Source organism: Bacillus rossius, chromosome 13 (assembly GCF_032445375.1).
Source record: "Bacillus rossius redtenbacheri isolate Brsri chromosome 13, Brsri_v3, whole genome shotgun sequence".
Taxonomy (NCBI): domain Eukaryota; kingdom Metazoa; phylum Arthropoda; class Insecta; order Phasmatodea; family Bacillidae; genus Bacillus; species Bacillus rossius.
This window is the reverse complement of record NC_086340.1, coordinates 41,854,324-41,870,955: the sequence shown is the minus strand read 5'-3', so window position 1 is coordinate 41,870,955 and position 16,632 is coordinate 41,854,324. Positions and strand designations below refer to the sequence as shown.

The following is a 16,632-nucleotide window of genomic DNA, read 5'->3' as shown; positions in this document are numbered from 1 at the left end:
AAATTTGTGCCAAATTATGCTGAGCGCTGTGCTCCCTTAGACGCTCTTAAGAAGAAAAACTGCTTTTCCACTGGGGTGAGGAACAACTGGTTGCCTTTGCAGACTTGAAATGGGCCATCTCCCATCCCCCTGTTTTAGCTTTGCCCAATTCCAATGAGAGATTCACTGTGCAAGTTGATGCCAGTAGTCTAGCGGTAGGTGCAGTGCTTCTGCAGGGAGATGAGGGAAATCGGTGTCCGATTGCCTACGTGAGTAGAACCCTGAATGACCACGAACAAGCCTACAGCGCGTATGAAAAGGAAGCTTTGGCTTGTATTTTTGGAGTTGAACATTTTGCCTGTTATATTGAACATGATGAGTTCGACCTCCTTACTGACAATCAAGCGTTGACTTGGGTTTTCTCCCATCCTAGGCAGTTAGGAAAAATAGGAAGGTGGATCATGCGATTGACCCTTTTTTTTTTTTAAGATTGTCCATGTCAAAGGAGCAGATAATTACGTGGCAGATGCCCTGTCGCACATGTATGACCAAAGTGAGTTTGAGGTGCGGGAGAGTGAGCCTACTGAGAATGTCTTATTATTGCATGGTCAGGGTGGATCTGAGGTACAAGGATAAGTAACAACAGAGGCCTGTTTAGTTCTTCAATCTATTCCAGAGTTTTTCACTAATTTGGGTGAGTGGCAGAGAGATGATCCTGAAGGGGTTTTGCTTCATCAGAAATGTGAGGCAGGCACTTGTAAGAATTTTGTCATATATAAACAAATTCTTTATTTTGTCAACAGGCAAGGTAGAAGGTTTGCTTGGGTTCCTAAAGCTGCGAGAGCGATGGTACTGCGCTATTTTCATGACACCCCGGTGGGAGGCCATATGGGGGTTAGTAAAAAACAGGCCAAGATTCGTAGGGAATTCTATTGGGCTGGCATGCATGAGGACATTAAAATGTATGTGGCAAAGTGTTCCCACTGTCAGTTGGCTAAGCAGCCCCAGAACTCCAGAATGGGCCCTTATTCTGTACAAATCCCAGAGCGGGTATGGCAAAGAGTCTTTATCGACATCTTCGGACCTCTTCCTCAATCGAGTAGCGAAAATAACTGCATCTTATTGTTGGTTGATGGGTTCTCTAGGTTCATCATTCTGTTCCCTCTTAGGGATATGAAAGCCAGTACCGTTAGTGGAAAGCTAGAACGTTAATTCTGGAAAATATTTGGTAGTCCAGAACTCTTAATCTCAGACAATGCTTCCTACTTTACTTCTAAAACTATGTCGGATATGTGCTTTAAATGGGGTGTTAAGCAAGTACACACAAGCCCGTATTACCCTTGCCCAAATCTGGTTGAACGGGTGAACAAGACTGTCAAAGTAGCTTTGACCATTTTTCATCATCGAAACCAAAGGTTTTGGGACACCGAGTTGCCGCTATTAAATGTTGCCTTGAATTCAGTTCCTCATGGAGCTACGGGAAAGTCACCCAGTATGGTTCTATTTGGTAGAGAATTACCTCATCCCTTATTGAGTATATGGGGAATTTCTCCCTCCTGTTTTGAAGCCACCGGAAAAAATTTGGAGGAAATCTGGTCCAAGGTGGACAAATCTTTAGTGAAGGCTCATCAAACCATGAGTAAACGCTACAACAAAGATCGCATTGAGTGCAATTCAATGTTGGTGATTTGGTGGTTTGTCGCAAGGTTACGTTGAGCAAAAAGGTAGATTTCGTTTCAAGCAAGCTTAGTTTGGCGTATGAAGGACCTTTTAGAGTCCAATGTTTCCTGACTCCGGTCACTGTAAATCTTGTGAACCTTGAAGATGGCAGAGTTGTGAAGAAAGCTCATCTGTCTGCGGTGAAAAAGTATATTCCATCCTAGGAGGTTGTGTGGATTTGGTTGTTGCTTTAGACACTAGCATCCTCTGTCCTCTTGAGATCTTTCTTTTGGCTCCTTGATGGAGTTCTGTTGTTCTCTTCTGTTTTTTGTTTGTGCATCCTTGTTTGTATTGGCGTGGTGAGTTAGCATTGTAGGTAGTTGACAATTTCGAAGCTTTTGTTTCCTTTGGTTTTTCTTTCCCGGGGGGTGTGTTTTTAGGAGGGGTGGCTGTGACATGTGTGTCACGTCACATTTGATGGCGTTTGTTTTTGTGTACTGGCGGGGTGTTATTTACCGTTAGCCGTGTGGGGGCGCGAGCCGTAACCTCTGTTTTGGTGTTTTGGCCGGTGTGGATCTAGGAGCGCGGGCACGTTTCAGATTGTCAGGATCTATAGCCGCTCGTGTACTTGTGAGGCTCTGATCGGAAATTTTCGGTACACGGTGTTTGCGTTTGTCATTTGTTTTCCTTTTGGTGGGTTGAGGTTGGTACCTGTGGCGCGCTGGGTTGTTGACGAGTTTTCTCTGGGGAGTGTCTGTCTGCTACGAGCCATGGCCTGAGTGGGTTACATTTTTCCTGCCGATGGAGTGGCTGCGTAATAAAATCCATGGCTGTAACTTTGTGTGGAAGTTTGGTAAACCTTGGTGGAATATAAGAACTTAAGTTACGGGAGGTTTTGCTTCGTCGGTTACTCAATGTTCGAGTGCAGCAGTGTTCTACGCAGTTGTTACCAATGAGGAAAAAAATTTTATTTTTAGTAAATTGAGAATTTTAAATTTTTGTCGAGTGAGCCTAGTGACTAATGTCGTGGATGTCAAATGGTGCCGTGCGTGCTGTTGATCCTCCTTCAGCCCGGTTAAGGCTTGTCTGCGAGGAAGTGTAAATGCTTGGTTTTGAGGCCTCTTTATTTGATATCTCCGGAAGCAGATGGCAACAGACAAACTGTAAGTGTTGAAATTTAGTTTTCGTCTAGATTACGTCAGACGGACCTTCTGTGGACCTTCGCTGGGTAGACCTTGTGGGCTATGCTACGCCGGTATTTTCACCTTCGAGATAACGTTTGGATATAACTGTAATATTTTTGAAGAGACCTTTTTTTGTGTTGGATTACACAGCAGCAAGTAACTACGTCGTCAAGTCTGGAAATGAGTCGTTACCTATTTGGGAGGGAAATTGTTAATTATTTTGTACCCTTCATGCGAACTATGCACACTGGGTATTTTCTAATGAGATTTTATTGTAATTTTTTTTGCAATTTTTATAACGTTATAAATTTTTATGTAGCTATGTTTATCATGTCAATTTAGAAAGGTGTCTAGTCAGGTGCGTGATAGGGTATTTTGTGAGGCAGAAAATTGGCTGTGAACTATTATAATAATTTATTGTAAATATATTTTCTCTTTACTGCCTGATCATGAACTTTCGAATTGGACTGGAAGAGTTTGAGGCAACAAGTTATTAATTTGCCAAAAACATTGAATTAGTAGATTAACTGAACCGAGTACCTAATTTATTGTGTGAAATGTGGTAAATATTTTATATTTCTATATACAGTACACTCCCTATTTAACGCGGTTGTCGGGGGACATAACTTTTACCCGCGTTATTGCATAACCGCGATGTTTCGATGTGACCAAGGTCAAAAGGCATAAAACACCGCCTGTGTTCTAATAGGTCGGCAAGCACGCACAGTATAGACGGCCCGCCGTTGTGCGGACTTTGCATCCGCAGTTTTCACTAAACGCGGGTGAAAAAATAAAAATAATAAATTTTAAAGATAAATATTAAATGTTGAATTGTTTTTATTTTTCCGCGTGCCGCGCACAGTTTGTCGCACGGCCTACGAGCGCGCCACACGCCGCCATACACACGTGCGGCAAACAAGCTGCTGCCAGTCTCGTGGTGTCAGCCACAGTATCTGCTTCGTCTGAGTGTCCGTAACAAAGTAAGTGCAGTGTGTGCGGTTACACACGATTCTGTGGTCGAAGTCCTCTAAAAAGAAAGGCCGTAGTGATACTTCAAACCGAATATGAATCGCAAAGTACCGAGTTTGATTGACAAAATAAAAATTCTATATTTACTTACAGATAGCTTGTCTTTTGCAGAAGTAGGCCGCAGATACAGGAAAGAACGATTCTAGCATTCGTACAATAAAAAATAAAGAATCGTCTATCGTGTCAAGTGGTTAAACTTTATTATCCATGCTTACAGTAAATTATAAATGGTCACGTGTGGGAAACAAAAATTGTGCCAATTTAATTTTAGCGCAATCAGTGACACCGTATTAAAAACCGTGTTAAACTATGTCTTTACTTATTCCATCAAACGCTGTGTCAAGTTGCTGAGTGTGTGTGGCTCGGATCGGCAAGTGTTATATTCCCTAGCCTCTGGATAAAGGTCGGGAGACCGCTACACATAAACATTTCCGGGACTTGTTTACTACCTCACGGGAAAAGTGGTACAGTATGGTTCACGTAAGTATTGGACCACTGGGAATTCCTGGGCAAAGATTAAAAATACGCTAGCTGATTTACTTTACCATTTAATGTTAAAACATTATACCAAAGTAAAAAGATGAACGTGTATAATACAATGAATTACCCAATAATATTACGTCTGTAGGTTTAAGTTGTAACAAAACATTTATATACAGATGTCCAGTTAAGTACCAATTAAGATTCTGGAGTGGAATTTTAAACACCGGACTACCTGATTTTGCCTTGTACGCAGCGACGCTGCTCAGTCAAGTGACTCATGCTCTGCCTGTGTGCTGCGTGAACACATTCCCTCCCCCACTCCCCCTGGTGTTTCTGCCCGCTCTAATCTCTACCTCTCTCCATGTTCTCGGCTAGCCTCTCCCTACCCAGCGCTTGCCGACAACCAAGCCTATCCAACATCAATCCCCAGCCGAGTCACGCTGGATAATGTCGCTGGACGGTGGGCTTTATCAGGTCCCCTGTCCGATGCTTCATTTGTGAGATAAAGCGACGTTATGAACTAGTGTTTCAGAAAATATCACTGGGCTGGATTGGACCATAATTTGAAAACCCTACAAGATAGAGGAATAATGTACGGAGATATCTTGTTTAGAATTTCACTGCGGACATTTTCTACGCCTAGGCTTTTTTCTGCCTGATGCTTAGTTTGTTAGTTACAACGCAAAAATTATCCTAATCGGCTATCAACCATTTATTCCATTATTATTCATTTCTGACTGGGGGACATGGTTTGACCCGCGATATACCCGATTCCGCGATCAATCGGGGCGCGATATACCGGGAGTTTACTGTATATATATTTTAAGTACAGTTTTAAGTGATATTGTCATTCAAGTTTTTCTTTTTTTTTTATATTTATTGTGGTGGTTTTGATGTTAACCATGTCGGTAAGGGAACAGCATCTAGTTCATGTGCGACACCCGTGGTGCACCAGGGTGGTATAGGTATACTTGTTATTTTATTGCGTTATGTACTTCTAGTCAAGAAGGGCTAAGCCTGCTATACCATGTTGTTAATTGTTTAATTTAATATACATATATATTGTTTGGCATGTTCTGCTTATATTTTTTTTATGTTCATATAAAGAACCAAAGAATACATAACTAACTCACTATTTCGCTGTGAATTCTTTGTATCCTGCCTTCTGCAAGTTTTTGGTTAAAGAGGGGTACAAAACCATATTTAATGTATTTTAAGAGATGTTAACACTAAATTTTATCGAACGTTTTCTACCATTTGGTCCAGTGAGACTGCCCGTTAGGAGGTCCTGGCGGCAGTGATAATTTGAAGTGTAATTTGCGTGTGTGAACACTATCACAGTATTGTGTTGAACCTCAACACTCCCACAAACATTTTGTGGTATAAACCGTTACGAAATTCTACTGCAAACAGAGACAGCGCCAGGTACGCCATGTTAGAAAGGTCAGTTGTTGAAATTCCTAGTGATGCCAACGCATTTTAGGCCCTTTTGCATTACACTAACAGTGTGGTTTATTGTTCATTACACAACAAATAGTGAAAGTTCTTAAGTGCAAACAATGTTTTATGCCCTGTTACTTTATTATTAATGATAACATACATATATATACATATACACACACACACACCCACACACAAACCTGAACATCCAAGGCCAGTAGTCCAGAGTGTAGTTTTGTGTAATACCGATTTTGAACTAGCCTGGAACTTTAAAGTTACCCTGAAATTATTATTTATTTGAAAACTTTGAGATTTAAAGTGAAACATAAACATTTGGTAGTTAACTGTGCCGAACCTGTTCGGAGATTTTTATATATTTATATATTTGCCTATTTTTTTGTTTGTCTTAGCCATTTTATTTTCTGAGAGAAATAAGATATTGGTCTTTGGCATGATTGAGTGATTATTTTGAACTAACAGTACCTAATTAAAATCTGGCTTTTATTTTTCAGCACAATTTTTGTTGTCCTTGTGTGTTCCCCCCACCCACCCTTACAGAGTCACAGTGTTATTGTTTTACTATCCAAAGTTTATTGCATTTTTTATAATTACACATATTATTATAGTGTTGTTAGATTGACGAAAAGAGGTAACATAAAACGACATATACACCCTTTTTAGAGTGGCACTGCGAATAATAACCATCACCATATATATTTTCAAAGTATGCCATTATTATTTGTTAGGATGTAATAACGATTCTATTTAGAAAAATGAATTCACAAAATTACAGTTTACTTCATGATAGTACACAGACATCGTCATCTTGCGGAAATCACCAAAGTTGCATACACAACCCTAGATGTACACACCTATTTACAGAAATTATTTACAAAATTCAATTTACAAAATACAACGAACTAGAGATATATAGACTGCTTATCACCCTGCTTTCAGCGCCAATTGCTGCTGTCGACGGCATACTGGGGAACTACAATCCGAGCGAGAGAGCTGATTTGACAGAATGGTGGGCAAAAAATAGTTGTAAAAGCATTGGTTCTTATGGGAGAAAGATGCAAGTTGCTAGTAAATTCCCTAAAAATGTAGGCTTTTCGCAATTTTAAAGTTTTTGCAGGTAATACTTAAAGATGGAACGAGTGAAATATAATTTTAAATACAGTTTCATCGTAGTGCGATGTGTTAAGTACGACATTAAATGCGCTAGAAAATAGCTAAACCTTCTTCGACCCAACGTTTGTGACCAATATGTAGATCAGTTATTGAACCTATTATGTATGTATTTCGGGTAAGTAATTTGATACAGTACATGGAATTTATCTCATCACTAAGTGCTATTAATTTAAAATGATCGACTGCAATGGAATAATGACCACTTTTAAATTATTTGTGTGGGTTTGTTATTATTTGAGGAGGGATTTATTCATGTTATTGTTTATCTTACAAGATCAATTGATTTTATCTCTTTTGATAAGTTTTTTTATTTTACTTTTAAAAGGAAATGTTTATGAAAATGTTTCTTTGACTTCTATGCGTGAATAAGGTGTTTGATGAACCAGTGAGGGAGTTTGGAAGATTGAGCAGTCATTATGGGAATAAAAGTATTTAAATTAACACAAATACACTTTGTTAATTTATCAACTAGGAGGTTCACATCTGTAGTCATGTAGAAATTGGACTAGTCATGTTCCTTAGTGGCATTAAATAAACATAATTAATCACCTCCTTTATAATTTTTAGAAGAGAAGAGGTCTTTATGTGAGGTAGATTAAATATCCATGATCTTTTTAATATTGAGAGTAGTATGTGCCAGATCTTCTTTGACTAAAGCAACTTCAGTTTTTGAGACAACACAAGTCAAGTAGAGAATTTATTTGTTTAGTACTATTACATTGAGTTAGGCTCATACCCATGGCAAACTTAAGTAGGGATTGAGCTTGGATTTGGGTTGCTATGTGATATGTTCAGGGTATGGTTATTTAACCAAACCACGTCTGGCGCATTAGAAACAAACAACTATTATAATGTCATCTTGATAATTAGTGAATTTATCTTCAAGTACTTTAAAATGCTTAGCATCTGGGTTTGGGGTTGTTAGAGGAGGTAGATAGATGTTGCCAAAGGAGAGGTTTGAATTTTTATCCAAACTGCTTAAATTCCAGGCTGATCAAAGTGATGGAGTTGATGGACAAATTAAAAAATTTGTTTGTTCACTGCCTTTAAAACACCCCCACCACTTCCATCATATTATTATTTGCATTTCTGTCAGTTCTAAAAATTAATTATTGATCAATAAAGTAATGAGAGTTGATACTTAAATCATTAAACCAAGTTTCAGTAAGGTAGATTATATTATGTTGGGTAATGGCAATATTATCAAAAAAAATTCAGTAGGATTAGTTTTGAGGCCACTGACATTTTGATAAACTATTTCCCACTCTTGGGGACAAGACATTGGCTGGTTGGCACTCGTCCGGGCATGATGAGGATAATGTCTGATGGAAATATTATGAGACGGCCAGATGGCCATGTGTATCTTTAGGGAAACCCTGCTGCGACCTAGGTAAAGACCGTCTCTCACCCCTCACCATCCTCTTTCCTGCTTCTAGTATATAAGCTCCAATAGCTAAATGCTTTCTGTAAACCATATCACTTTCTCGCGGAGTCCATATTGTTGTTGTGGGGAGTGGGGGGGAATACAATAAATACAATAAAAATAAATTCATATAATTTCCAACATTCTTTGCTTTAATTACAAATGTACAACCTTCTAATATTTTTTTATAATTTTTTTTAGTGCGCGTGGAAAGCAGAGACTTGCCGTACGTAATGGAAGAAAGAACTAAAAATGAAAAGGACTCGGAACCTGTTCAGTTGGGGGAAAAAACTGAAGGACTGAAGAAAACATTGAATCAAAATATATGTGCCAGTGAGTTAGATAGTTATACCAATGAAACACAAACTTTTAGGAGATCATTCTCATGTTCACAGTGTTCTGCTAAGTTTAATGTAGAGTATCATTTGATTGTACACCTCAGAACACACACTGGTGAAAAGCCATTCTCATGTCCATTTTGTTCAGTTAAGCTTAGTAGTAATAGTTATCTTGAGGTACATATGAGATCACATACAAGAGAGAAGCCGTTCTCATGTTCACAATGTTCTAAAGCGTTCAGTCAGAAGAAGTATTTGAATAAACACCTCAGAACACACACTGGTGAAAAGCCATTCTCATGTTCATTTTGTTCAGCTAAGTTTGGCAATAATGTCTATCTTAAGGTACATATGAGATCACACACTGGTGAGAAGCCATTTTCATGTTCACAATGTTCCATTGCATTCACTCAAAAGAATAATTTGAATGTACACCTCAGAACACACACAGGTGAGAAGCCATTCTCATGTTCATTATGTTCTTCAAAATTTACAAAAAAGGCCCATTTGATTGTACACCTTAGAAAACACTCTGGTGAAAAGCCTTTCTCATGTCCATTTTGTTCAGTAAAGTTTAGTAGTAATGGTTACCTGAAGATACATATGAAGTCACATACTGGTGAGAAGCCATTCTCATGTTCTTTTTGTTCAGCTAAGTTTGGCAATAATGGCTCTCTTAAGGTACACATGAGATCACACACTGGTGAGAAGCCATTTTCATGTTCACAATGTTCTATTGCATTCACTCAAAAGAATAATTTGAATGCACACCTCAGAAAACACACAGGTGAGAAGCCATTCTCATGTTCATTATGTTCTTCAAAATTTACAAAAAAGGCCCATTTGATTGTACACCTTAGAAAACACTCTGGTGAAAAGCCTTTCTCATGTCCATTTTGTTCAGTAAAGTTTAGTAGTAATGGTTACCTGAAGATACATATGAAGTCACATACAGGTGAGAAGCCATTCTCATGTTCACAATGTTCTGCTGCATTCATTCAAAAGAGTAATTTGATTACACACCTCAGAAAACACACTGGTGAGAGGCCATTCTCATGTTCAATTTGTTTAGCAACGTTTAGTGTAAAGAATTCACTTAATAATCATATAAAAACACATTACGGTAGAAAACCATTTTCATGTTCCATCTGTTCTGCTCATTTCAGTACAAAGAAATCAATTAGCAGACACATAAGTTCACACACTGGTGTAAAGTCATTCTCATGTTCTCAATGTTCTTCTAAATTCACTCAAAAGAATAGTTTAATTTCACATCTCAGAACACACACAGGTTAATAGCCATCCTTAGTTCCTTATTTAGTGCTAATTTCTATACTGCACCTATCCCTCACTTAGCATGACTAATTCGTTCCTAAAAATGCTCATGGTATTTGAAATCGGGTTTGCTGAAGCATTAGTTTCCATAAATAACAAGGCTAATTTATTTAATGTGTTCCAAAATTGTGTGTGAAAATATTCTTTACGTAATATAAATGCGTAGAATAACATTCAACGATAAATATGTCAACCCATTAATTTTTATATGCCTCCCATCGAACTTTGTATGACATATATGACACCGTGTAACGGGAGATACGTGGTTGTGTACTTTATCGTCAGTCGGCTGGCTGACTTGCCCGCCTGGACGTGACCTTTAACTCACGTCACGCACCTTTCCAAACCATCCTTTACTGACAATGAAACAGATATTACTGTCCGGATAATTATGTTTAATTTCTCAAAAATTAAATGCCTACCGTGTTTTATTGCATTGTCGTCTCACATTTTATACTAAAATCAAGTTTGAAAAGTAGGGGTACAATTTTTATTTATCAAAAAAAAAAAATTGGTAGGTAAACAAAACTCATTCATGGAAAGTACGTTTATTTAAAAAGTAGAGTATAAAAAACAAGCCTAACACCAGAATCAATAAGTCATGCAAAAAACCTTTCTTCAACTTTAAATAGAAAAATAAAATCTGTAACCCGATTGTGGGCCCGAACTGATGCATAACTATCGTCGTAGTACACACTCACCACGAAAGAGTGCGGGCCATCGGATGTAGTTAACTCGGCACTCGACAGAGAGCGCGTGTTGCATGCAATCTGCGAGATATCACTATCGGTATTCGACTACATGTGCGCGCTCTATACGGGAAGCAACATAACCAATCATGAATGATGCCAACTAGCGCTGGCTACATTTTTATAAGCGGTACACCGCGGCGCCTCAGACTAACAGATAAAGGTTATAACGTTTAAAAAGTCTTTAAAAAGAATTGTGCGCACAGTTTACTTGCATAAAACTAAAGTGCGACCAACACGACAATCTGCGCGCTGTAATACCTCTCTGTAATACTTCTAGTTTTGTCTCAAATACTTGAACACTATACACTATGAGTGATCAAGCATGTAGGGTTACCGGCAGCTGAATGCTTTTGTCTGAGTGAATTCCCTGCCACTGGCTGGACTGAGTTCACAGCCCGGTCTGTGGCCATGCGACAACGGTACGGCACGGCGGCATACGCGCAGACGAAAAATCATTTGGTCTTTTACACTCCATAACCGCAATTTAACTTGCCATAGCTGATGTTTGTACAACAGCCGACAGCGTAGTCAGACCTGCGTGCGCATCTCTTTCCCCCCTGCCCTCGTAAGGCTAACTGTATGCCATGGTACATCTGTTGTTTACAGAGGTTGAAACAGACTTTTTGGCGTCGTGGCTAACTCTTTTTTATTTCCTGCACAGATTTTGCACTTACTGAAATTTACAGACGTGCTATTCAAGACCGGGGCAGTAAAATTAACATTGCGCTGAATGATTTCGCACAATCTGAAAGCGTGTTAAGTGAGGGATAGGTGTACAAGGATTTCACTTAGCAGTCACATAAGATCATACACTGGTGTACACCTTTTAGAACACATACTGGTGATACACTATTCTCATTTCCATTGTTTTGCTAATTTAAATGACAAGAGTTTACTTAGGAGACATATAAGAACACACAACATTCACTAATACACAAAAATTTATGATGGATAATAAATAAATATGGCTTGAACTGACACATTTGTTACAGAAAGTAATAAAAAATATATCAGAGACATGTTGCTTTCATCGAAAGTACTTCACTTTTTATAGATGTACTATTAATCCTTTAAAGGGTTTTGTTTATGAAAACCTCAGAATATAACTGATGAGAAGCGTTCACGTGTTCTTTTTGTTCTGATAATCATCTTGGAAGACGTTCACTAGTAATCATTTAAAAAGAAGACTCATGGTTTTAAAGTAATTGTCATGTTGTGTTCAGTGAAATTGCTCTCTTCATGTTCACATTGTTCTGTATTTTTTGCTGTGAAATTCATTCTGATGAGTTTTTTAGTAATACTCGTACTTTATCAGCGAGAAGCCATTTACACTTATTTTATTTTGTTATGTTTTGTTTACTTGAAAAATTTAATTTAAGATGTGATGACAAAATATTATGATTATGCTATAAACGTGTTTTTAATGTCATGCTAGATTTATTGAAAGTTTTAACTTAAAATATATGATCAATAACACTTTTGAGACTTCATTATTTTTGTTAGGTATTCCAAAGTTTTGTAGCAGTATTGATGTCATTGGGGTATTTGAGAGAAGGCTCATAAGAGTTGGCAATCATCTGCTGCCCTTCATTTGTATGGTAGTTACTTGTATCTGTAGTAACCATACTGACGATAAGTCTTTGTTACACAGGGTTCTCCCTAGAGACATTTTGTTGAGCATGATGTCCAGTTTGTTTTTATTCTGCCTGACTGAATAATTTGGCTGCTAACATACAGCATAACTTTACAGGAAAAAATATTCTTCTTTTATTTAAAGGAAAATACTTGTACAGGTTAAACTGCATCCATAATTGTTGTGACAATTCCAAAATTTCATGTACTAAGTTCATCTTAAAAATACAAATTGTAACGTTGCAGTCACTCCGGCCTGTTTTTTTTTTTAAATTTGAATTTTTAATATTTTTTTTTCTAAATGTCATTGGTTTGTTACTGTGGCAAATTAAGAAATTAATAAATTGGGTGCAAAAAGTACTCGGAAGACTTTATCCAGTTCTTAATGTGGGATTGACCAGTGTTTTATTTTTATATTATGGATAGGTTAGTTTCAAAATAATTGTCAAAATGTTTTAGGCTTGGTTTGGCCAGTTATATTAACGTGTGTGTAGATTACAGTTGGCCATTTTCTGATACTTGAAAATTCTATAATAAAATATTTCAAAATGAAATAGAAGACAGGGGTGCTAAGCCCTGGTGTCATAAGTTTTTTTTCGTGTCTCAAAGAAATGTGTTGTTGGAAAGCCATTGCGTAGGCACAAGACTGCAGCAATGTAGTAGAATGTCTGCTAGGCGCAGCCAATCAGGACGACCTATGCTGTGAGGTGATCTGACACTACAGAATTTCATGGATAAACATTCATTATCAAATGTAGTCATGTGTATTGTGATTGGTCGGTTGGCCCTTGTTAAGCAAGGTAGCGGCATCGTCCAATCGGTTGTCGCTCGATCGTCGTACCAGCAGGTCGTGTCATTGGCAGCTCAAAACAAAACAAGAAGTGAATCACAATGCGGACAACTTCAAATCTGTGTTCAGTGCATGGTGCATTTTTCTAACTAAAATTTTCGCTTTCAGTAATGTGCAAGTAGGAACCTGGCCACATGCATCGACACCAGCCGGTGGCAACAGTGATTGCCATAGACCAATGCAGTCTCTCATGTTGCTGCACTTCAGTTGAGAATTCAACTGAATGATTTACTCAACTTTTTTTTTTTGTTCTTGCAATTGAAGGGCTAGCAACAGTGGATATTTTAGGAACATAACTGGACCTGTTATGCAAGTTATAAGGTGCGTTTCTGATTTTGAAATTATAATGATAAAATACAGTTCAGAAACTTTTATTTGATAAACAGAGAGAAGAAAAACCTTTCTATTCATTGAATAATTAATCTACCTTTGGTGAAAATACTAACCTCAAAAATTTTTCAAAGTCATTGCATATCAACAGGGTCAAATTTTCAAATACCAATCAGGAATTCGTTACTATTCTTGGTTGCTTGATGGGCCAACCTGAAATGTTACAAAGTAAGGTAGACTCCAAATGTTTGTAAAGTACAAATACTCTCAATTTAGCAGCAGCTTTACTCAATGCAGTTTTGCCAACATAATTATGTGCAAATTCTGATCACCATATTTGGCATCATCAAGAGTTGTTGACTGCTTTAGTACAATAAACGTAATGTGTTTTTGTAAATGATTCCTAACATTAGTATAATTGATTATCATATTTTCTTTGAGTAATTTTTCACAATTATGAGAACACACATTTTATTATTGTATTAGATTCATATGCTCTGATTTGCATAACAATAATTTTGAGCAATCTGAATTTTTTTAAAATCTATGTTTATACTAGCGAATAAAACTTTCAGGTTTGATTGCAATTATTATGTATGTAGTTACTTGAATTCAAGGATAAATACAAGTCACATAAAAAACTATTTTCATCATTAATCTGGAAAAATCCAGACCAGGATACTATTAATGTCCTTAATTACAGGTCCAAAACAAATGTTGGAAATAAACCCTTTTTAATGGTACTGTTACACTAATAACAAATGGTGTGGTTGGCAACTATATGTGTCGCCATTGTTTGGTCTCATTAGTCATGTGAGATGTCCAAGTCTCATCTGCTGTAATTAATGATGTAGTTCATCAATCATCTCCTTCCTGATGGTATTGAGTCAAAAACTATATCCCACATATTTGTGTTTTGATCATCAGAAAAAGTCTTGGAATCCAATATGATAACAATTTTCGATAATTCTGTTTCTCCAAAACAATTGGTTTGCAGATTGGAACTTGAAACTTGTGGAAATCCACTTGACAACTTTAAAATTGTGAATCGTCATCCTCTCATATTGGATGGTCTATATCACGAACCAAAGGTTGGCCATACGTGGCTCATCATGCACATTAACCCGCCTGCCCTTGAACATTCTCATCCATTGTCAAACTCTACCGTACTTTACCAATCCGATGGTAAATTTCTGCTGCTGCCAAGTTTCTTGCACTTGAGAATCAAATTACAGATCGTATCTCACAGTTGGCGGGCGACTAAAATTTCTTTAACATTATAAACTTCTACAACTCAACACACACACACATGCACAGACACACAAGAACAGTCAGACACACAGACACAGACAAAAACACACACAGACAGGGAACAAACACAGACACAGGCAGACACGCACAGGCAGATGATACGGCTGCAAACATCGTCTAAATGCGTGCGAAGTTTCTGGTTAGCAGATGTGCAAGTGGACTGTGGCGAACATGTCTTGCTCACTCTCATTCCCAAATGGACCTAATATTTCTCATAAGAACCCAAACTGTTAAGACACCAATATGTTTCGTCAGGTCTTCTATAGTAGTTTATGGTATTGATGTCATTGGGGCATTTAGGAAAAGGCTTATAATAGTAAATAATTGTTCTGCTTTCTTCACTTATGGTAATTTTTTTTTAAATTTAATCTGATGTAACTGTTCTCCTAGAGATAATATGTCGAGCATACTGTCCACTTTGTTTTCGATCTACCCAATGAAAAATTGGGCTGATCACTCAACATACAGCATATCTTTACAGGAAGAATAAAAGAAAATATTTGTACAGGTTGAATTGAATCCATAGTTTTGTAATTTTTCCAATATTTCCATGAACATGTTCATCTTAAAAGACAAATAAGGCAGTGTACAAATATTTTACTTAATGCAAGCTGCTTACAGCATATGTGTAAATTTTGGTTAGGTCACAAAATTTTTTTTGGCATCATTTCTAGTTGTCGACTAACTTAATAAAAAAACTTTGTGTTTTCTAAACAATTTATAAACTTATTTCCAACAAGTATCTTTTTTTTAGTAAGTTGTCCCCCATGAGATCACACATCATTGTTTTAAATTAATATTTATAAATCTTAAGAGCTTTGAATGTTCCAAATTTGTATTAATAATATTTTTAATCATCTGCATTATTTTTAAAACTATTTAAGTACTGGTGATTAAAACTTTTATTTGGATCACAATTATTTGATTAAAGGGTAAATGTGAACCAGTTGAAAAACTAATTTCATTAATAACTTTGAAAATACTAATAAAGGATACCATCAAAGTCCTTAGTTACCAAATGTCTATCCATATAAAAACTCATTTCACAATACAACCTTTTTTCATGGTGTCATTACAATAATTTCAAAAGGAATATCATTATTTATTAAATAATTTTTATTTAAATAATTTGGAAAATTAGTAACAAACTTTGTCATTTACATTTTTTTTTGTGAATATACAAAATTTCCATTTTGAATGTTTTTTTTTTCTCTCCCCACTTCAGAACGGGAGATGTTTGTACAACATGAATAATATTTGGCAACAATAGCTGTACAGATATAGCTTGTATATTCAGCCACTGAAAGTTTTTTCGAAAATAGTTAAATAGACAACTAAGTTGGTTGTTAGTACATACACTACATATTTATCAAAAACAAATGTACATAGGAACATCATTTCATTTAGAAAAAGGGCTGGATTAAAAAGTCTAAATTACTTTAAAATTATGTAAAAACTTATGCTTTTTTTTCTAAACTAATGTCTATTCACTGTGATAAAAAAAATTATTTTATAATTAATGTTGAGAAGTTTAACAGTGTTAAGTCACTGGCTGTAGGATACTTGTCTCGAATACTTATAAAAATCCTTTACTGCCCCTTAAAAGTTTTTCAAATATATCCAAATTATGTAAAAAGCTGTTTTTACACATTTTTTTGGTGTTTTTGTGAATATTTAAATGGTTTATCACTCAGTT

The 16,632-nt window shown here is 36.7% G+C and overlaps 1 protein-coding gene across 11 annotated transcripts in view; it reads left to right on the top strand.

The window, feature by feature from the left end:
* Positions 1-16,632, top strand: part of LOC134538483 (gastrula zinc finger protein XlCGF8.2DB-like) — a 219,515-nt gene that overhangs the window by 98,749 nt on the left and 104,134 nt on the right. For 6 of the 11 annotated variants that reach the window (XM_063379831.1, XM_063379829.1, XM_063379833.1 and 3 more), the window contains one exon: positions 8,590-8,721. The exons of 4 other annotated variants lie outside the window; for them this stretch is intronic. In XM_063379831.1, coding sequence (XP_063235901.1) covers positions 8,590-8,721 — 132 coding nt within the window. Of the gene's footprint in view, positions 1-8,589; positions 15,748-16,632 lie in introns of those variants that run through there. One more of the 11 variants, XM_063379836.1, reaches the window with a different exon arrangement.